Here is a 20,931-nt window from a genome sequence, read left to right on the forward strand (position 1 = left end):
CACTAAAAAATCAAAAAAAAAAAAATTATAAATTTCAATTAAACACTATTTCAATTATACAGACTTCACAGATAACTCCACCATTTTGACTTCCAAAATTAGTCTAATTTAATGACCTAACTGACTATGAAAACCAAAAACTTGATTTCTCCATATGTATAATATATATTCATGTCAAAAATATACAGAGGCAAGTAAATAACATATATCAAATATCACAACAAAAAAATCTTAAAAATTATTCACCAATTTGCAATAATTTGGTTTTAAAATACTGATGACTTCATGTTGACGTCAAACGAGTAGACATCAACTAGACTCTAGGCAGATACCTCAAAAGAAGTCTATTTTTGGTGGTCTATTTTTGCAATTACAATTTAACAAAGCAGACAGCGGACGAAGTCTACAAGAATAGTTGACTTCTTTTGTGGTCTTCCTTTGTTAATTTTCTGGTCAGTTTTGCAATTAAATACATAGAACGTAGTAGACTTCAAGGGGAAGTTCAACATGTTAACTCCGACTCCAGTCTACTATGATTATTTTTGTAATTGACCAAACCATTGACTTTGTGGTAGACTTCTAGCTAATAAGTATACTTCATCTATCCGTCAACTATTAAAAGTAAACTTCATCATGGTTAGTTTTGCAATTGACCAAGTTTGACTTTAATCACGTAGACTATGTACGAAGTCTCCAGAAATGTTGACTTCGTTTGCAGTCTGCCGTGGTCATTTTTGGGGTTGACCAACATTTTAATTTATTTAACTAGTAGACTTCTTTTGCAGTCAACTAATTATTTTTATATCAATAATATTCTGGTCAATGTTTTTATATTTTGGTCAACACCAAAAATAGCCACTATAGAAGTCTACTCTTTTATTACTGTAAGAAGACTTCATCCGGCAGTCATAACTAAAAATTTAAGAATTTGGTCAATTGCAAAAATACACCTTAGTAGACTGCAAACGAAGTGTCCGATGGAAAGATTATAATGCAGTCTAAACCTTATTTTTTTGTTTTCAAATGAAATTATGGAGACTGAAATTTCAGTCTACAGGCTCGAAACACGATAAATTTTAAATAGTAAAACTGACCACATAGTAGACTTTTACATGATATTATGACGGTTGGACTAACAAATGAAGTCTAATTTCGACAAAAACCCAAGGAAAATCACGAAATATACCAGAAAATAACCTTGAGGTGGTTGTTTCGCAATGTCAAGCACCGAGGACGTCGTCTTTAATCACCACGGAAGAAACCCAACTCCAAATTAATCGATCACGACATATAACAAGATGAACGAACTTTCAATTTTTTTTTGGATTAAAATGGAGAGGAGATGGAAGAAAATGAAGTTCTCATAGTATTGAGTGTTATTTAAGCTGTCAAATTTGGGTTGTTGAAGCATTAAGAGCTTCAAATTTAGTTGTTCATGGTTGTTGGAAAATTAATTGCGGTGGCACAACCGTAGATAAGAGAAGAATATGAGGATATGGATGTAATAATCATTTTCGCAAGAAATTCAAATAAATCATAAATAATGGCATTTTTGTGAATACAATGAATGGCCGAGGATTTAACAGGGAGAAAGTGACAAATGTTGGAGAAAGAAATAAAGGGGTCTAGTCTTGCAATTGACTCAAGTTAGGGGTCCAATTTTGCAAGTGTCCCTTTCTTATTTCTCTCATTTGTATATTATTTATACACATATCTTGGGTTCAAGAATCAAGATTTTAGGGTGTGATATTATCTCTAACTTTTTTTTATTTTTATATATATTTGTAAGATTATCTTTTAAAAAACTTTCTCTCGTTTCATTTTTTTTATTACACTAAATAAAATATAAAAATTTAGATAACGTCTTTAATTTATTTTTGTAAAATTTATTATTTTATATATCTATCTTTTAGTTTTTTTTAATATAAAATGAAAACAAATAATTAAGAATTTAAATCTAAAAGAGAATCTTACAACCTTATTAAAAATGGAGTACATTGTGAAAAAGTCCAAAATTACACATCATTATTACGAAATTTTCCACTAAAATATATATTAACATTTTTGAAGTACATATGATGTTCTACCTTTTTAATTATACTTATTTACAAAGTTAAAATCTAAAAAATTAGACAAAAATAAGATTAGTTAGATTCATAAAATATCTCTCTATCAATTTGGTTCATAACTTCCTAAAAAAAATTTATAATTAGAAATTTATTAGACTTGACATCATATTCCAAATATATATATATAGTATATTTCTTCAAATATATATATATATACAATATTTATATACAATATTTGATAATAAAAATGACTATTCAATATCTGTTTACTGTTTTCCGTAGTATTTAAATGAATCGATTACATTTGCCCAACAAAGTGGATTACAAATATCTTGATCTTATATATATTTTTTACAAAAACCTTCGTGCTAGAAAGTTTGACAACGAACCCTAGAGATTCCTATTTGCCAGTGATGCAGCCTAGTAGAAAAGACAATGAAATCTCTTTTGCAAGTCAAGCTCTCTAAGAAGATAGTGTATTCCTTAGGAACGATTTAAGACAAAAACCTAGAAGGTACAAAACGTTTACATGAAAGAAACTAAGTTTAGCTACATGTTACAGAATATATAACTTAAACCTCATTGTCTTCGGATTCATAAGATCGGTCCCATAAGTTGAGTCTGAGCAAGAGGATCCAAAAAGAGTTGACCTCATCATCATTGACATCGAACGAGCAAGGCAATAGTATTTTTTTATTCATTTTCATTGTCTCATCTATTCAAGTCATTTTTTAAAGCTAACACTCCCAAAGGATCTCTTACTCGTTATTAAATCCTCATTGGCTACATAATGTACAATCCTCATTGTTTTCAGATTCAAAAGCTCATACTTAGGAATTGCAATGAAACAAGGACGTTCTCGTCATCAGATACTATATATCAAAAGAGCAAAACGATACTCATAAATATTGTATCTTTTGACTCGGTTTATACAAAACGTTATCAAAGAACTTGGGAAAGATGAATAAACTACAAATTATCCAAACCTTATCACCTTAGGAATCACAATATTAAGATAATTACTTGTAGTGAAGCAAGAGCACCCAAGAAAAGCCTTTAACGGGAGATGAAGGAAACTGTTGTTCGATGGTGTGCATGGGGTTCCTTGAGAGCGATACTACTTCAAAGTTGTGCAAAGATGGGTTTTTGGTAAAGAGGAGGCGAAACTTTTTAGTAGCCCATGTGAGTTTTATCGGAGAAGTAAAAGAAGAGCATAGAAAATATATAACAATGAAGAGAAGGAAGAGAGGAAACGATGAAGAAATTAGAGAAGGAGAGACGAAGACAAGAAGAAAGAGAAGGCTCCTCAATGGGAGAGTGATAGCAAAGATTATCGCATCGTAGATCCCATATTTTTCACCTTATTAGCATCTCGTTTCTAGTATGACCAGCCGTGTCTATGGTGTAAATTTAGAAATATTCGTTTATGAATCTTGCAGATGAGATCATTTCTTAATATATATGTTTTACATATATAATTCTAACATGATGCATTCTATGTTCAAAGTAGAGTAACTATAGTTAAAATCTCTAATATCTACTATATTTGAACAACAATTTATGTTCAAATTTTAGCAAATTTATCATATAAAACAAGTATTTCATGATATTGGTTTCAAATAATTCGAATAACTAAAATAGTTATAATTGAGTGGCACATTATATCCATGCATGGGCCATTTCAATACATTTCATTCATAAAGCTCGGAAAATCCAATTGAGTGGAGAAGAGTAGTTGGGATGATGTTGAAACCCTAGACATAGATTCTAACTCTTTCATCATCTTCTCTCTATCTTTAACCTTGAAGGTTGATTTCATAGAAAATCCAGCCCTCTTTAAACACTTAGAGTTGGCAAAGATATATTTTATGGCTTCTTTCTCCTTGATTCGTCCTATATATCCTTTCCACTCAAAGATCTCGAGATGGGCCGAGAAACATCTGGGAACGGAACTCGGTTCGTTCCATGACAGTGAGAAATCCTCTTCAAGTTGAATCAATGTCTGTGAAGCAACAACAAAAGGATACAAAGTAAAAACTTGCTTTTTATTATATAGTGTCCATCAAAACTGACATGAAAGAAACTACAAACCTGGTCGATGTAAAGATCTTTAAGATTAGGAGAATTTTGTAGCAATCCCATCAGTGGTTCCAACCAGTCTAACTCAGCTGAAAGTGTTACATTACACTCCATAAGCTTGGAGAAGTTAATAGAGTTACACCATATATGCAGCCTACAATGAAGGCAAGAAAACATAGATAAGCGCTAGTGATTAACCATAATTACCAATAAGAGAAAAGAGTGAGGTCGAAATAACGCTACACACCGATGCAACATCCAAAACTAATTCGAGATTTGTGACCGAGGAAATAGATCTCATAAACTTTTCATCAGGGTGACTAATAAAGTCGATACTTGCTTTATCAAAACAAGGCTTGTTCTCAATGGAGCAATAATCTCCGGAAACATCACTGTAGATGAATTTCTTTAAAGTCGGAGAATCTACAACCAAAGATCCTTCATTGTGCACTCCAGAAGAACATTTTCATAATACAAGCTTTCCAAAGATGGGACTTTTATATTAAAATTTCCCACGTTGTCATGGTGATGCCGTTTCACGAGCAAATTTTTGAGAGTAGGACAATTCGACAGAAGCCGAAAAAGGGAATCTTCATCTTTATACAGCACATAGTAAAGAACATTGCTTACGACGGATGGGAGGAAAACCCGAGAAGGAACATCCACAAGAATATTGCCGACAAGATATAGATTAACAATCGTATCACATGTGTAAAGGGTCTTAGACAAATGGGCAGGTTCCACCGCTGTCCACGTGGTCACCAATGCCAGCTCGTGCACCCTACGACGATCAACAGCATTTGCAATCCACTTTCCCACATCAACATGACATCTAAAAGGACCGATCAGTTCTATAGCTAATATTTCTAATACAGGTGCCTTGTGGACTTGTAACGACTTGTCAACAAACTGCCATAAACACCGTTGTTGATGATCACTTTTGTCAAATAAACGGCCAAGTAAACGACCAAATAAACCGCCAGTAAACGCTTTGTGAGTATCATCTTTGATATTTAGGTACCCAAGTTTTGGCACCATCGTCCAAACAGACTGCCATCGTTTTGACAAAATAATTGTGGCCACTACATCTTTCGTGGGGAGAAACAACATTATATGCACGAGCAAATCGTCCGGCAACGCACTGATCTTGTCTTCACCTCTCTGATGAGGACGAAGACGTTTGGATCGTAGCGATGTATGTTGTATTAGTATCGATATCGCCGCATACGCGACATGCATTGAGCTGATAATTAACAAAAGCTGCCGTCCGAACATCCTTTTCTACCTGAAAACTATATCAATGTTTCTTTTTCTCTGGTTTGTGTTATTCATACACGCATGAATGGTTTAAGGTTTATGGTGAGATATTATCTCTAACGTTTTTTTTAGTTTTAATATTTTTGTAAGATTTATCTTTTCAACTTTCTCTTGTTTCAATTTTTCATAACATAAAATAAAATAAAATATAAAAAATAGAGAATAATGTTTTATATTTTTGTAAGATTTATTATTTTCTATTTGTCTCGTTCCAATTTTTTAATATAAAATAAAAATAAATAATTAAGAATTAAATTCCAAAAGAGTAGTTCCCTTTAATCAATGCACCCGCACGCACTCAATATAAAACGCAGCCGTTTGATCATCGACGGAGGATCTCAAATTTGTGTTATTTTCTCCGGCGAGAAAACAAAACAGAGGAGGCCAAAAAAAACAAAAAAGTGTCTTCCTTTTTGTCCGTGAACACAAAAAAATGTCAGCTTTGTGTCCTGTCTGCAATCTTACGCTTCCCCTCTCCTTAATCCAAAGGTAAAACAAACAATTTCTTATCTCTTTCTATATCCTTTAGTTGCATCATCTATCGAGGTCTTGATGTGTCTGTCTGGTTACGGCGGAGGATTTGACTCAGTCATGTGAATTCCCACTTCGAAGACGACGAAATCGAAAACGATCACCACTTGGCTCTGCAACTCGCCTCTTCGTCTTCTTCTTCTGATCATCCTTCGTCTTCTTCTGCGTCATCATCTGTAATGCTTTCTTAAAAAACCTTCTTACTGCGTTAGGTCGAGTACCCAATTGAGAAAGTTGTTTCATTTCTGCAGAACTTGGAAAATTGCAACAATGTTGCCTCCTTGGTTCATTCACAGATCAAGAGTCAATTCTACAGCATAGGTCATGGTGGTTTGATTTGTTTGCTGAGGAAATGTCTGGAATCTGAACTGAAATCGAAATCGAAACATTTAGAGTGTAGTACTAGTTTACTATCAGGCTTTGTTGATCATTTTCAATCCTCAAAGGAAGATAAAGGTTGGGGATGTGGGTGGAAGAACATTCAAATGCAATGTTCTCATTTGATTTCTCAAAGAGAAGAAGCTAAAAGAGTTCTCTTTGGTGGCTCTGACTTTGTTCCTGATGTTCCTTCGCTCCAGCGTTGGCTCGAGTTAGCTTGGAACAAGGGGTTTGATGTCTCTGGAGCTCTTCATTTTAATACTAGAATCTATGGTTCGAAGAGATGGATTGGAACCACTGAGTGTGCTGCGTTGCTACGCTCTTTTGGGTTAAGAGCCAGGGTTGTTGATTTTGCTCCTGAGAAGTCTAAATCAATGTATCTTTCAGTTCCTGGTTCTGCTGTTGCTCCCAAGGTAAAGTCATATGGTCCTATGGACAGATATGTAGTTAAAAAAGGCGGTAGTGGGACGGGGAAAACAGTTGATTCTCATGGTTCTAGTTCTTCTAGGATCAGCAAAGGAGCAATTTTGATGAATTGGGTTTGGAATTACTTCTCAGATAACAGGTTAAATGTTTCCTCGGGTGTTCATATGACAAACAAAGGGTAGGTGGTTCTGTTTCAGTTCTTATAACATCAACCACACATTACATATAAGGCTGGCTTGTGAGTTGATGTTATTGTGTGTACTGCAGGCCTTTGTATTTCCAACATGAAGGACACTCGAGGACAATTGTTGGGATTCAGAGACGTTTGCAAGGAACTACATCTACTCCCCAGTACAATCTCCTGATTTTGGACCCGGCTGATGTGAGTATACTGTTTTTCCATAATTAAGAAACTATGTTGGCATTCAAGCATATGAACATTTACTAAAGCTGAATGTGATTAATGATTGTGATACTTGAATGTGAATGCAGTTTACTAAAGCTATAGATAAAGCGCTTATAGAGAAGAGAGGATGGGAGAGACATCTTAAAAGAGGAGCTCACACATTGACTTGTCCTGAGTATCAGGTTCAGCTCGCAACTCCGAGATCCATCTTTTTTTTTTTTTTTTTTTGGCATAGAGTTGAGTGATTTTTGTATGAGTGTGATTGGGTATGATGATATATAATATGCATACAGATGTTGTACGTCGATACTGGAATTGCTGAAGGAGAGGAGTTGGATAAGCTCAAGACCATTGATAGCCACTTTGTTGAATTCTAATGCCCGCCTTAAAAATTGAAGAATGGTTATCAAATTTCTTAGATCAGTTGCCATTGTATACTTCTGTATCATATACAACATTTTGTAATGTGCTAAGAAAAAGCTCATATAAGATTGGCATTTTATATATATTTTGCACTCCTGTTGAATCTGTTGATCATTCATAGTTAAGACTATGTTATTATGACTAGACAGTCTAAAGTTTCCTCAACATACAAAGGTTAGTTACTTGAACACCATATTATATACCACTTAAAACACCTAAAACATAAAAAAGATGTGGCGATTTTATTAGAAACACTGAGAAACGTAAGAAAAAAAGGTGAAAATACAGAATGGCAATTTGAGATTTAACCAGAGATTGCATATCACCACTCCTAAAAAAATAGAAATGTCTTTTTCCAAAAGCACTTAATAACTTGTGAGATTTGAGTCATAAAGAAAAAAAAGGCTATAGAGCTTTTCCAATTCCCCCAGTTTGGTGATCCCTTCTTCCTCTGGCAACAAAACTTTTCATGTGTGCCTCAAATGAACAACATAACCTCACTGTTGCTCTTTCATGGACTCTGAAAATTGTGACATTTTAGAGGTTTTGTTGGTTATTTAAGAGGCAGATGCAGCCACCTTCTTCCTCACAATCCTTTTTCGTCTAGCTTTTGGAGGTGCAGGATCTGAAGCTGAGTCCTCTTGCTTCTTCCCAAGTAGCCCTGAGACAATTGCATTCTTTGAGATAAACCATCTTGAAGATGGCTTTGCTACTGCTTCCTCTGAGGGTCGGTTGTATGCTTTTGCCAGCAGATCATCTGACTGCGCCAGTGGGTCTGCCTCCACACCTAGCCATACCTGTCTTGACTTTTCCCCTAATTGAACGTTCATAATCCTGTACCAGATCCATCCATATTTATCAACGTTCTTGATCCACAGATAAATGGTTTCCTAAGCCATAAGACAGAGTTTTGCAATACAAACTCCAAACTTCCAACATGTCCTGATTATGAATGGTATATACATTTGTGGGAGAGGAGAGTGGGGTAAATAGAGGAATACCTCAAGGCAGTGCCGAAGAAGAGTGCTACTCCTATGACATCAAAGTGGCTGCTCACTGATCTCTCAAATCCACATAACAGCTGATATCTCAAGTTCGCATATATTCCAAGAAATGCACCATAACCAAGAGCATTAGTGCTGATAGATGGGACCGTCACAGATACTCTGTCAGAACAAAGGTACAATAAGTTATAAGTCAAGCATGAGCTGGTAAAGAAACAGGGAAGCTGCCCGAGTGAAACAAGATATCTGTAATTCCAGAATAGAAACAGAAAATATGTGATGACCTGTTCTTTTTCTTTCCTGCCAGAAGGTTTGACAACGAACCCTGGAGAGTTCCTGCTGCGAGTCCAAGAATGGACAACTCTGCGGCCTTGTAGAAAAGAGAATGAAATCTCTTTTGCAAGTCGAACTCTCTAAGAGGATAGCTCATTTCAAATAAATTATTTGGTAGCTTTTGTAGTGTATTTTGCAGGTCAAAGCGGAATGTGTTTCCATAGGAACGACATGGAGCTAGCAACCAAACAGCAGCTGCATTGCATGCTGATACAGTAAGAACATTTATAAGTGCAAGATCCCATTCCTCTTTTATTCTGCAAATCATAGAGACTACAAGTTAGGGCAGGAAACCAGAAGCTACAAAACCTACAAAGTTTAGGTACATGGAAATGAACATACCTATTCTTACGATTCTTCACCTCCCACCAAACCGAGCATCCAACCGTAGCAGCTTGCTCCAAGAGAAGTTTGTAGAGAAATGCAGGGTCCGCCAACATCCTACAAGGCAGTCACTTTAGTTAAAACTGCATATAGTATGACAGTATAGAAACTTATAACTTAGAGACAATGAAGTCCATAGGTACAGAAAGATCACAGAAGAAACCCGATAAATTACCTGCCAACAAAGGCCCTCGACAATCCCTGAGGAAGAGCACGGGAGATCATTCTAGTTGTTGTAGGACGGGCATTTATGGCAAGGAATTTCACCATTTGTGCTGAGCTGACCAAACCCTGCAGACAAATTTCCGTAAGTTCAAGTATGTCAGCATCCCAAAATCACCATTTCATGATAACGGAAAGCTTAAAGGATATCTCACCATTTCATATGCTTGACGGAGACCGGCAGGCAAATCCATCATTGTTTTTTGCCATTCGTTCAACACAGCATCAACAAATTTCATATCAAAAAGCTGGGCAATACCATAAATGTTGTTATTGCGTTACACCATGAAAATAAATTATATGAAAAAACCAACAAAACACAAGCGTAAAGTTGTCATACCTCTGCGAGGAACATCCTACGCCTAAAAAGTCCATCATCATCTCCCTCATCGCCATCATCAAATTCATCAAAGTAATCATCATCATCACCATTATCGTCACCTCCATCACCACCACCGTTATTGATACTCTTTCCAATGTTTCCACCACCTCCTCCAGTTGCAATCTGTAATGAAACAGGATATAGAAATTCACAAAGCTACTCTTTCTGATCGGTGAAAATAGATTCACTACAACTGTTATCTCCAAGCAAGATATCATTCCTAATTCTTCTGGAAACACATTAGAACTTGCATCCGCCCATTATCATAACACATATTTCAGCTACAGTATGCTTCACCTCCTTGACGTACTTCATACTAAATAAATGATCAACTTATCCGGATTAGAATCAATCAATCTCTGATCCAGAATAAAGTTACTTTCACATCGAACAAAGAAGCAGGACTAAATTCTAGTGGTTCACAATCACTGCTAGAGACTGAGCCGAGTGCTACTCATAATTCGCCACTCTCACTACACCAACTTGATGAACCATCGAAAAAAATCAGAACAAAGATGATAAAACAAGCAACGACATGCTGATATAGCCAAACCATAGATAAAATACACATCCTTTAGAGAGAATTTCACCAAACTAGTTCTTAATTCTTGGATTACGATTGCTATAATGATAATTCTTGCAAAAAGAGAGAGAGAGAGAGAGAGAGAGAGAGAGAGAGAGAGAGAGAGAGAGAGAGAGAGAGAGAGAGAGAGTAAGACCTCAGGGCTGGTCTCAGATATCTTCTGGGTCATATCAAGCTTCCCCTTTTCCAAAGTTACAGCTCCTACGGAACCAAACTTGCCTTTCATCACAGGACACATCTGAGTACTAGCAGAGAAGGAACCAGAGGAAGAAGGGCCTAATTCAACTCCCGAAGGCAATTGTAAGCAGCGCTCGAGACCCGAAACTGAATCATCGACAAGAAAAGAGGAGGTAGCCCTAACGAAGCCGCGACGGAGCTTACAAGGCAGATTGGGTAGTGGACGAGGGATAGGTAAACAGGGTTTGAGTGGAGATAAGGGTTTGGGAGCAACGACGCTCTGAAACACCATATGCGACATAGCTTTTACCAGGATTTAAAAAAAAAACCCAACCTTTAATTCCGATAAAGATTTAAGCTTTTTTTCTGGTGATTTTCTTGAAGAAAAGGCGCAGAGCCTTTTGCTTCTCTCTTAGGGCTGAGAGAGAGAAAGAGAGAGGAAGAGAGAGATGAGAAAGGAAGAGAGGTTTTATCGCCAATCAGACGATTACAGAAACAACAACCCAATCTCGCTTTTCTCTTTTTTTGCACCTACTCAGAGCTTAATACTTCTGTATGATCCAGAGGGTTTCAAGTCGGTTTTGGTATACATTTGACAAGTCGGTCGTAAAGGGCCAAATCTATCTATACATTTGTTGTAGCATCTACGAATACGTCCAATTCGAAGTTCCATGGTTCGGTTATTGTCATGTGTCAAATGGAAATTAAATCCATTCCTCTTGATTAGGTGAAAAAAAAAAATCATTTTGATACTAAAAAATTCTCCTGCAATTGTTTTACACGCTTCACAGATAATAATACAAACCATTTAATAATGACAAATAAATGCAAAAATGACAATACAAAAAACTAAAAACACATCAAACACAATCGAATGTCATGAACATTATCGTCTTTTTTTTTCTTTCTTCCTCTACTCAATTTGGCAACAAAGCTTTGATTTATGAATAATATATATCTAATAGATATACACTCTGCTGTCGTCATTTTGGGATCTTCTGTGCAAACTTTGGTGCTAATTCAAGAAATCAAAGTCAATTGGCTGACTTCTTATTGGAGGATAAGTGGTTACTTCTCGCTTCTCAGTTGCTGCATTCTCTATTGGTTTCGCTGTTGTTGTAGCACTAGCAGTTTCAGGCGTCGTTATTGTAACAGATTCAGGCGGCGGTGTTGTTTGACTAGTATCTTCTGTGGCTGCAGCTGCTTCTGTGGTTGGAGTTGAAGTCGGATCGCTTTTGTCTTCCAAAGAAGTTTCCTCTTTTTCTACGGGAGGAGGTTCAGATACTGTCTCTGTCACTTGTCCATAAACAGGTGCTGGTGACTCAGCAACGGCTGCAGTTTCAGGTGCCGCAGAATCAGCAGTGCCTGCAGTTTCAGGTGCGGGTGACTCAGCAACGGCTGCAGTTTCAGGCACTGATTCGGTCTGTGCTGTCTCAGAAAATGGAGGAGCTTCAATAGCCAATGGTTTAGCCGGTTCCTCGAGCGCCAATGGCTTAGTTGGTTCTGGCTGTGAAGTCTTCTGCGTGAGTAAAGGTTTTTTGGGAGCAGAAATGGAAGCAAAGATTGAAGACATTCCGGGAGGTAGAATCTCGATTGGAGGTTTTTTGGATGCATCAGATAAACTCGTGAGCTTTGGATCCTCGAGTGAAGCCAGAAACGCACTTGCAGCATCGGTTTTAGAAGATGGAGCTTGCTCAACTTCCTTCTGCAGCGTTTTATTCCAAGCCTGCACCAAGTTCTTTAAAGTAGGACGACCATGTGCCTGTGTGAATAAATTACAGCAGTGAATTCAGAAACAATACAAGGTCTATTTATAAAATGCAAAAAGTAAATAATACGAAACCTTACATGGGCATGAAGCACGGCTTCTGCGAGCATTCCCGTGTCTTGCCATGCCTTCTCCATGAGCGCGTTGTCTCCCAAAACTGCAGCAGAGAATGCTGATTCTCTCCCGAGGCCTATGGAGATCAGATTGTTTATCAGACCCTGCAACAATGTCAAAATAGCCTTTCAATTAGGGGTTTGCAGGTACAAAGTATAAAATCAAGAGCATAACCCATAAAATTTTCAAAACAACATATTCGGTCTACAGTTAGTTATGAAGATCCTGTCTAGTGAACAACACAATGGTCTCTACATTTCTGCAGGTATCCTAAATTACGAAAAGGAAATTTCGAAACCGAAAGAAAGAGAAATTGCAGACATACACTTAGGCGTGTCAATTCTCCATGGTTTGCTAGGCGTAGTGCAAGACCTCGCAACTCATGACCCTGTAAAGCGCCTTTGACCGAACCTGCAGTTGCCAGTCTTTTTAGAGCTTCGCGACCGATATCGGCGTGACCAGTGGCATCTGCAGCATCTATGAGGTCAAGAAACTCCTTTGCGAATTTCACTATTCCCTCCACAGCTTCAACAACATCTTCCTTTTTAGTAGCTGTCAAAGAGAGAATGTCACTCAAATCAAGGCCTGCACCATCCTGTCCAATGTCCTTGCTATTACTCATTGTGAGAAGACAATGAAGAGCCCTCTTAAGATCATTGCTCTGCATTGCGAGATCAAACTCCAGCCTGAGAAAACATAAAGCTAAGTCAAACCCCGAACCTAAGGCAATGTGAAAATAATCACTAATGGCATTTTCGTGTGAGATGACAGCTAGGATGGAGGATTTAATACATGAGTGAAACACTGAATTCTGTTTGCTGTTCAGCATAAACAATTCAGAGACTAAAGAAAACTGTGCATCATCAGAACCAAATTGAAGGAATAGCAGCACCAAAAAATTACATGCTTAATTACCTCTTAGATATTCCAGGCAAATGAAGAGCTTCTGTCGCATATCCCATCCCCAGCATGAATTGTGCCAGATCGTCATGGTGTTCTCTCCCAAGCCTACTTGCCCTGTGCAACAAAATGTTGTATTAGTATTCCAGCTACTTTCCTACTCACGTAAACACAGGATTTTGAGAATCAAATATATACCATTTAACAGCACTAACAGCATCCCCGTAAGCAGCAAGGCAGCGACAGCGGATACCAGGATGATTCAGTGATATGGCATGAGCACACATGTACCTACCATGAAAATGGAAGTGTCAGACAAGAATTTCGATCTTATGTTTATTATTTATATAATCATTCAAGTGACTAAATGACGATTATGGCAACATATAGTATTCAAAATAACAAACGTGGAAACATGGTAAAATCTGCGAAAACATATTTTTGGTGCTCGTGGAAGCCTAAAAATTGCAAACAGTCAGATGTCAACGAGCCAACCTAGTGCGTACTAAGAATGAAAAGGAAAATTTAAAATCTAATTGAATATACAAGTATCCAACGAAGTTAAACAATTCACCAGTTCTCAGTCTGCATATAGCAAGGAATATTATAACAAGAGACAGTCTGTCTGAAGGTAAGAACAGGAGACTCTTGGTACCTGTCAATGAGCCAAAGAACTCCATCCCGTACACCAGCAACAACAAGAGGCCCCACTGGTCGTTTTTGCTCCACTGGGAAACGAGTAACAGCCACTGATACTCCCCCACCACCTACAGCTACCTCACTGGTCCTTCTTTCATCCATAATGTCATCGCCATCACCTCTTGATTGTCTTGGCAATGATAAGAATGGCGGAACAGATGGGGCATTTTGGAAAGAAGCCAAACGCACCACCTACAATTAAAAAGTATACTCATGAGGAAGGCTCTTGTTAGTCTGACAAGGATAAACATAAGTCGACAAATATGCAGTACAAAAAAAAGAAAAAGTTACATATATGTAGCTTCTACTAGTTACATACATCCCATGTAAAAGAAATTTCACCTGTAGCATGGGAGGCCTTAAAGATATCCTTTCTTGCTTCGCAGACTGGGAACCTTCTACTGTGATTAAGGCCAACTCTCCATGCTCTGCAACTGCTCTAGCCTGGGCTTCCTTAAGTTTCATTTCTTCCTTCATCTTCCTAGTCTCTATATCAATTTCAGAAACTCCCGCATCCACAAAGACACATCTGGAAATCCAGGCATGGAAGAAGTATTAGTATTCAGAAAGTAACAGATTCAGGTAGCCGTATAAATGAATTCTTTTTCAAAAGGTAAATAGTCTTTGTGCTTTTGGGTTATGCACCATCTAGATAATCAATAAATGTTGATACACATTACCCGTAAGACACTTCTTAAATTCGATTTTTAATTTGTCTTATCCAAGTGGAAGCAGGATTCAAGGTAATTGACAAAAAACAGACGAAAAATCCTGCATCATATATAGAGCAATAATCTTACTCAATAGTGGTTGGTGTAGCCACAAACAGCTGCCTGCGATGCCAAACAGCTCCAGTAGCATGTGCAATGGCAACATCACCAAGATATCTATACTGAGGGCGCAAGGACGATATGACCATGTATTGTTGATACGCAAATGCACAGTACTCAACTGTTTGGTCCCATGCCGCCCATTCTGGCTGAGGTAGCATACCACCTACTGGCTCAAAATTTTCCCAACTACAAATTGAAACTTCCATTTAGATTAATATGTAACTGAAATACTTTAACACGACAAAAAAACACACAGTACAGCTAACAAAAATGTAACTATGGCATCAGTATAGAATACAGATGAACACTGCTTACTGTTCAAGCAAACAAGAGTAACTATTTTACCAGACATCTCAGAGGTGGAAAAAAGATTCTGATTATGTCCAACAGTGAGCTGCTTGCACACAATATTATAACAACGAGTGCTAACAGAAATGAGCCTAGCATTACAAAAAGATGGTGACCCTAATCACCTGTAGAGCTGGTAGTTCAGGGGTGCAGACTCAGCAGACTTCTGCGACGAAAACCCATCATCATAGCTCGAAAACGAAGAAACATTGCTGTTTCCGAATCCTGACAGCGGCATCGACTGTATGGTCGAAATAGCTGTTGCAGCAACAGGACTAATCCTTCGGGATGTGCGATAGCCTATACCAAGTAGAGCACCACCATGTAGACCAATGACCTGCAAGGGCAATTTTTGAAGTGTAAGTTTGTTGCTTAACCTAGAAGTCAAGCAGTGACGTTCTTCTGCCTTTGGTAATTTTGCAAAGCTACGAAAAAATATAACCACCACTTGAAGTCAGGTTGATTTCTCGATGCGTAAGATTCTAATGTTCAGCAATTACTGGATTCCAAGTTTGGTCAAACGCATATTAATAAACTACTGGATTTCAAGTTTGAATTTGTTTATTTTTCAATATCTCCAATGCAAACTAAAGCACATAAATTTTTAGAAGCATAATTTAGATTAGTTATTCAATGGATCTGCTTTAGAATACGTCAAGAGAATCTGATATTGATGAAAAAAATGATGAATTGAATCGAAGATGGCTATTGCTCAGGAAACAATAAAAAAAGGTTACCAAATGCAACAATTGAAGTAAAAGACACATACCGGTTCCGAGCGACCTCCTACAGATCTCATTAGTATGTTTGAGGTACCATCATCCAAGAGAATACGAACTTGGACACTAGCTGATGACGCTGCACTAGCAGCAGCAGCCGCTTGAGCTGCGGCTGCAGCGGCTTCTTTAGCCTTTCTCGATGAACCACTCTTTGGGATTAGGGGCATCCTTTGAGGTAACACAGATTCTAGTATCGCGAACCTATCCCGACATGTGTCCCAAGCCAACAATCTTGCACTTCCAGAGTCAACAATAGACCAGTCACTAACCTTGTAGATAGAGAAGTACAGAATATCAGGCCATACAACTGCCACATACCTACAACCAGAGAATAAAGTTAGTTGGCTAAAACCCGACAACATTCAACATGTACATGATATATAACTAGCTGAGTTGCTAAGAAAATTATTATTCATAAAAAATATAACTAGCTGAGAAACTTACTTCCCTGAACTGCTTACAGAAAGAACCGAGTATGAATCATGAGGAACAGGTGCCACAATCTGCTTTTTGGTCTGCTTTACAGTCAACTGTTCACCTGGATCTCCCTTAGATACCCCTGATTCGGACAAGGCACTATTATTGCCAAGTGTTGGGTTAGCTGAGTTGGATAATTGAAAGTTCAAGAGCTTTAATTCTCGTCCAAGGATATATATAGCTGAATTCTCCCGACTTCCAGGCAATGCTGGTAAAGGAGCTGCAGACGGGATGGCACGAGGATCAAATTCACTAACTATAATACCAACATTGGTACCAGTTGCGACGAGATGCGGCTGTAGAGGATGTGCAACCATACAATAGACCTGAAAAGATAAAACTAATAAGTAACTATGGTCGGGTACTGCCAATGTATGCAAGCCACTTAAGCAAAAGAAGCACAGAAGCAATGCTATTATAATAAAGCATTTCTTAACCTGCAACCTTTGAAAATCTACTGGCAATTTCAAGTAGAAAATAAACTCAGAATATCATCTGCAGATTCTGAAAAATAACAACTTCCATAATTCGCGTGCTGCAAATGCTCCTTTTTCATTATCTTACATAAAAGATTACTTATGTTCTCCATTGCAATTTTTCTTTTGATACATTCAGTGTTCAAAACAGCTATCAATCTACACGCTTTTGTAAATGGTTAGGGATAAGTATACATGGACTGGACTCTACCTATATTCTTATTCCTAGTCTAGTTGAGTCGGAATATCTTTGCATTAGTAAGTGCAGTTCTATCCAGATCACCAAATTTAGTACTTTAACCAAGCTAATATTTTGTGGGGCACAAAGAATGAATATGCAGCTCTTAAAAGCTTAGGAGAGCAATTATCATGCTCATACGTGTTCACGAATTACTCACAGTAATAGAAAAAAAAAATAACTACTAAAGTAGAATACAGCTAGCAGGCAGAAAGAAACGACATGATACATGGTAGATTGAGCTAATTACCCTAAGTTTTCTGTGGGTTGCAAGTACTTGAGGCGGAACCAAGGAAGAAAGTTCACATAATGGCCTTGTCAGGGCTGAATAAGTTGGATGCTCAATAGACCTGTGAAAAGTCAAACAGTTAGACACTCATCTAATATACATAAAGATATTTACCATGACAGTACCAAATGTTTAACCAAAAGTACCATATGTGTGAATCTTTAACGCAAGTCAAGATATCGAGGTTTGGTGCTCTAGGGTGGCACCACGATGCAACACTGTGGCAAGCTAGTTTTGGGACAGGTTTAATTCTACGCAGCTCCTGTTGAGAAAAAGTAGACATGCATGTTAAAAAGAGAGATCGGTAAAATACTCTAAAACCATACATGAGATGAGATACAACATTACCTTAAATGTCATTGTGTCCCATATGGCCAATGTCTTGTCAGCACCAATTGTAATCAATTGTGGAGCACTGCCACTTACCCTTGACAGCTCGACAGCTACCACTCCACCATCATGTGCCTAAAATCAGAACAAAAACAACAAGGGTGAGCAAAATCTTTTACAAGGCCATATCTGGAAGGACAAAAATAGTCCGGATTCTAAATTTTTATATTATAAAAAAGGGTAACAGAGAAGTGAAACTTATAGACTCAACTAAGCAAACAAGAGCGTTTCTATTAAACCAAAAGACAAAACGAGTATGTCATACTCCCCTAAACATTACGCTACCTATTAATCAAAAAAGGATGTACGAGAAAATCTAAATGCTAGTTATGCAACATTCAGAAACAGGCACAGAAATCAATTTCGAAGGTTCATTGAAACTAAGAATGAAACTAAGAACAATGGTGCCTTTAACTCAGGTGTAACCAAATCTGGCCAATCTTGCCAGGTTTAAGACTTGAACAGCCACAGTAATATCCTCTCTTGAACTTTACATTAAAGAGTAGGCATGCAAAGTATACCTTCAAGCTAAGCTTGGGTACAAGTTCCCTTGAGTCAGCGCCATGATCGGCACTCCAAAGTACTAGTAAGCCATCACTGCCACCTGAAACAAGGAGTGCCTGCAATTGCAATTAGACACAGAATGGCTGGTATCATGTATTGCACACGTATAACGGAGAGAAAAAACTTGATAAGCATTCATTAAAAACGTAAAATTATAGGAAAAGAAGGCTAGTAATTAGTAGTAAATTGGCTACTCCACTTAACATATTAGTCAACCTTAGCAGGTCACCCTGCGTATGTTTTTCTAAATTATATGACATTGCATGACACTTCCATCTGTCAGATGGTACTAAGTAAACAACTTGAAAATAACATTTCAGAGCAATAGAGAAAGGGAATTTGAGAGAATTTGTAGTTACTTCGCCAGATGATGCCATGAAATTCATCAGGCAATGAATTGATCCTTTATGGCCCCCTGTATATCTACGTGCAAGCTGCAAGGAAGCAAACATTCAGGGAAATTAACCAGATGGATAACAGCAGGATAACAAACAAACATTCGAGTTTTGGATAAACAAACCTTCCATGTTATCATTGATAAAACCCTAATGACACCATCAGTTGAACCAAATGCAACTAAAGGGCCATCACCACCAGATGATCTGGAAAGAAACTCCATGCTGCAAAAAAAAAAGAAAGAATTCTAACAACTTCAGAGAGCAGAAATAAACGGAAAAGTAGAAAGACTGTTTGAAAATTGACTAAAACAATAGAAAAAAAGGTGCTCTGGTTTCCATTATGCTTACAAGCACACACACATCAACTAATGCACACACACATTTCAATAAAAATTTCGACGTAGTAACTAATGGAGGTATTTTCAGGATTCAAGCGACTCAGAAGATTGGAAGCCTAGAGCAATATAACATACATCTTTCCGGGGGTTCCAAGAATCAAGCAAACTTAGAGAAAACGGAAAGAACTTACCAGAGAAGTGACTTGTTGTCAAGCTCTTGCTTCGGCACATCACGACCACGCATTGTCACCAAATCCAAGAAAATGGCTTTATTCTCACAACAGATAACCAGAAAATGCCGGCCTTTAGTCGACGGAGCAGGAGAAGTGAAACCAGATGTGAGATGATTGACAGCTGACGGAGATTCAGCAGCTGCGGTGCGATTGCGCCACAGTTGCCAATAACGCACATCATCATCGTAAAACTTCACCTGCTTGACACTTGTAGTTGCAAACATTGAATCGGATAAGTCATTTTTTCCTCATATCAAAAGGGGCAATCAAATAGCAGAAGGAAAGATCTATTACCTTCCTCCTCGAATAGCTTCAGTAGGCTTGGCTTTATAATCTGAGCAAAACATGAATCTAAGTCAGGACGCAGAGCAACTCATTTCCACCAGAATAGATTATAAGTTGATAAATGACTCACCGGATTCTCCTTCGGCAAGCTTCTCTAACTTAGCACCAACTAAACGACGCTCGTCAACTCCACCGGCTTTCAATTCGTAAATTACCTAGAAAAAAAAAGTCATAAACGTTGAAAGATCCACGATTCGGAATCAGAAGCGAAACCAAAAAAAATCAAATCCAGAATCTCCATAGAAAGCAGACCTGACGATGCTCCCAATTCCAAACGGAGACGTGATCCGAATCATCAGCAGTAACAAGCCATGGATGCGTGGGATGTACCTGAATCTTCACAATCTTACCATTTGTCTGCCGAAATGCTCTCGCGCGCAACATTTCGATCTCTCTCTCTCTCACTCACACACAGTCCTCTCCAAGATCAATGAAACTACTCAAAATCTGAGCACAATTGCATTACCACAGACGATTCGGATTCACGACAACTCCTAAAAAGACTCAGAAAAAGAAGCAAGCAGAGGTATTATCAGATCCAGATCAAATAGATCCACCGCGAAAATACCCGATCTACCACCACGACTACAATCGCCGAGTAAAACCTCCGGTAGCTATAGATTCAGACGCGAAATGCGTAAAGCGCGAACTGCGAAGGCCACTCTGATTAACAAAAAGAGGCCCAATAAATTGTTTTTTAAGCCCTTTCCAAGTTTCCATTGCCATGGGCACTCGGTTAACCGTTTGGTTCGGTTCGATTCGGTTCGATTTTTATTAGTTTGGATATAATAATATAATAATTATTTGGATATTTTAGAAATTTCGGTCCGGTTAGTTAAATTAGGTAACCATAACTAACATAAGTTATATTAAAATTAACTAAATAAACCAAATATAACCGAAATTAATCAAAAATACAATAACAAAAATACAAAAAGGAAAACTATATTGATGTGATTCAAAATAACTTTGTAAATTCAAAATAATAACATTAAAGTATATTGACGAAGAGTTGACAATTTTACTGG

General features: G+C 37.7%; 3 protein-coding genes and 1 pseudogene across 5 annotated transcripts; 1 reads left to right on the forward strand and 3 right to left on the reverse strand.

Annotated features, from left to right (window-relative positions):
• Positions 1–3,855: 3,855 nt before the first annotated feature.
• LOC104772555 (putative F-box/FBD/LRR-repeat protein At1g22000) lies at positions 3,856–5,506 on the reverse strand (annotated as a pseudogene).
• A 240-nt stretch (positions 5,507–5,746) lies between these two features.
• Positions 5,747–7,770, forward strand: LOC104770938 (uncharacterized). 3 transcript variants are annotated; one of them, XR_015592723.1, is made up of 7 exons: positions 5,771–5,954; positions 6,055–6,172; positions 6,248–6,787; positions 6,883–6,978; positions 7,068–7,182; positions 7,293–7,388; positions 7,500–7,770. XR_015592723.1 is itself a non-coding variant. In XM_087504772.1 (6 exons), the coding sequence occupies exons 1-6, from the start codon at positions 5,899–5,901 to the stop codon at positions 7,581–7,583; spliced, it is 1,200 nt and encodes a 399-aa protein (XP_087360898.1). In that variant the 5' UTR covers positions 5,747–5,898; the 3' UTR covers positions 7,584–7,770. The 3 variants fall into 3 exon arrangements, 2 of the variants coding, with proteins under 2 accessions (XP_087360898.1, XP_087360899.1); XM_087504772.1 differs by having other exon boundaries at positions 5,747–5,954; positions 6,248–6,978; XM_087504773.1 differs by having other exon boundaries at positions 5,826–5,954; positions 6,293–6,978.
• Positions 7,771–7,852: 82 nt separating this feature from the next.
• LOC104770939 (uncharacterized) lies at positions 7,853–11,342 on the reverse strand. Its single transcript, XM_087504771.1, has 8 exons — positions 10,674–11,342; positions 9,913–10,077; positions 9,728–9,820; positions 9,526–9,641; positions 9,309–9,407; positions 8,918–9,223; positions 8,631–8,795; positions 7,853–8,463 (listed from the first exon to the last, which is right to left on the reverse strand). The coding sequence occupies exons 1-8, from the start codon at positions 11,013–11,015 to the stop codon at positions 8,187–8,189; spliced, it is 1,563 nt and encodes a 520-aa protein (XP_087360897.1). The 5' UTR covers positions 11,016–11,342; the 3' UTR covers positions 7,853–8,186.
• Positions 11,343–11,437: 95 nt separating this feature from the next.
• LOC104772557 (uncharacterized) lies at positions 11,438–20,647 on the reverse strand. Its single transcript, XM_087504298.1, has 21 exons — positions 20,156–20,647; positions 19,974–20,058; positions 19,853–19,892; positions 19,517–19,765; positions 19,110–19,209; positions 18,949–19,023; positions 18,547–18,645; positions 17,984–18,100; positions 17,782–17,897; positions 17,597–17,696; positions 16,600–16,958; positions 16,146–16,473; positions 15,502–15,713; positions 14,996–15,214; positions 14,538–14,724; positions 14,152–14,387; positions 13,695–13,787; positions 13,512–13,613; positions 12,922–13,282; positions 12,563–12,700; positions 11,438–12,476 (listed from the first exon to the last, which is right to left on the reverse strand). The coding sequence occupies exons 1-21, from the start codon at positions 20,285–20,287 to the stop codon at positions 11,730–11,732; spliced, it is 4,095 nt and encodes a 1,364-aa protein (XP_087360424.1). The 5' UTR covers positions 20,288–20,647; the 3' UTR covers positions 11,438–11,729.
• Positions 20,648–20,931: the final 284 nt, after the last annotated feature.

The sequence above is a fragment of the Camelina sativa genome, chromosome 20 (genome assembly GCF_030686135.1).
Source record: "Camelina sativa cultivar CO46 ecotype springtype chromosome 20, ASM3068613v1".
NCBI classification, from domain to species: Eukaryota; Viridiplantae; Streptophyta; class Magnoliopsida; order Brassicales; family Brassicaceae; genus Camelina; species Camelina sativa.

Excerpts from the sequence above, each read along its gene's own strand:
- LOC104770938 (XM_087504772.1), top strand. The coding sequence starts at position 5,899 with ATGTCAGCTTTGTGTCCTGTCTGCAATCTTACGCTTCCCCTCTCCTTA. Across the intron at positions 6,173-6,247 it reads CTTCTTCTGCGTCATCATCT|AACTTGGAAAATTGCAACAA; the intron begins GTAATGCTTTCT and ends TCATTTCTGCAG. Across the intron at positions 7,389-7,499 it reads TGACTTGTCCTGAGTATCAG|ATGTTGTACGTCGATACTGG; the intron begins GTTCAGCTCGCA and ends ATATGCATACAG.
- LOC104770939 (XM_087504771.1), bottom strand. The coding sequence starts at position 11,015 with ATGTCGCATATGGTGTTTCAGAGCGTCGTTGCTCCCAAACCCTTATCT. Across the intron at positions 9,642-9,727 it reads TCCGTCAAGCATATGAAATG|GGTTTGGTCAGCTCAGCACA; the intron begins GTGAGATATCCT and ends ATTTGTCTGCAG. Across the intron at positions 8,464-8,630 it reads TTCTTCGGCACTGCCTTGAG|GATTATGAACGTTCAATTAG; the intron begins GTATTCCTCTAT and ends GATCTGGTACAG.
- LOC104772557 (XM_087504298.1), bottom strand. The coding sequence starts at position 20,287 with ATGTTGCGCGCGAGAGCATTTCGGCAGACAAATGGTAAGATTGTGAAG. Across the intron at positions 13,283-13,511 it reads TTGCCTGGAATATCTAAGAG|GCTGGAGTTTGATCTCGCAA; the intron begins GTAATTAAGCAT and ends ATGTTTTCTCAG. Across the intron at positions 12,477-12,562 it reads AAGCCGTGCTTCATGCCCAT|GCACATGGTCGTCCTACTTT; the intron begins GTAAGGTTTCGT and ends TTATTCACACAG.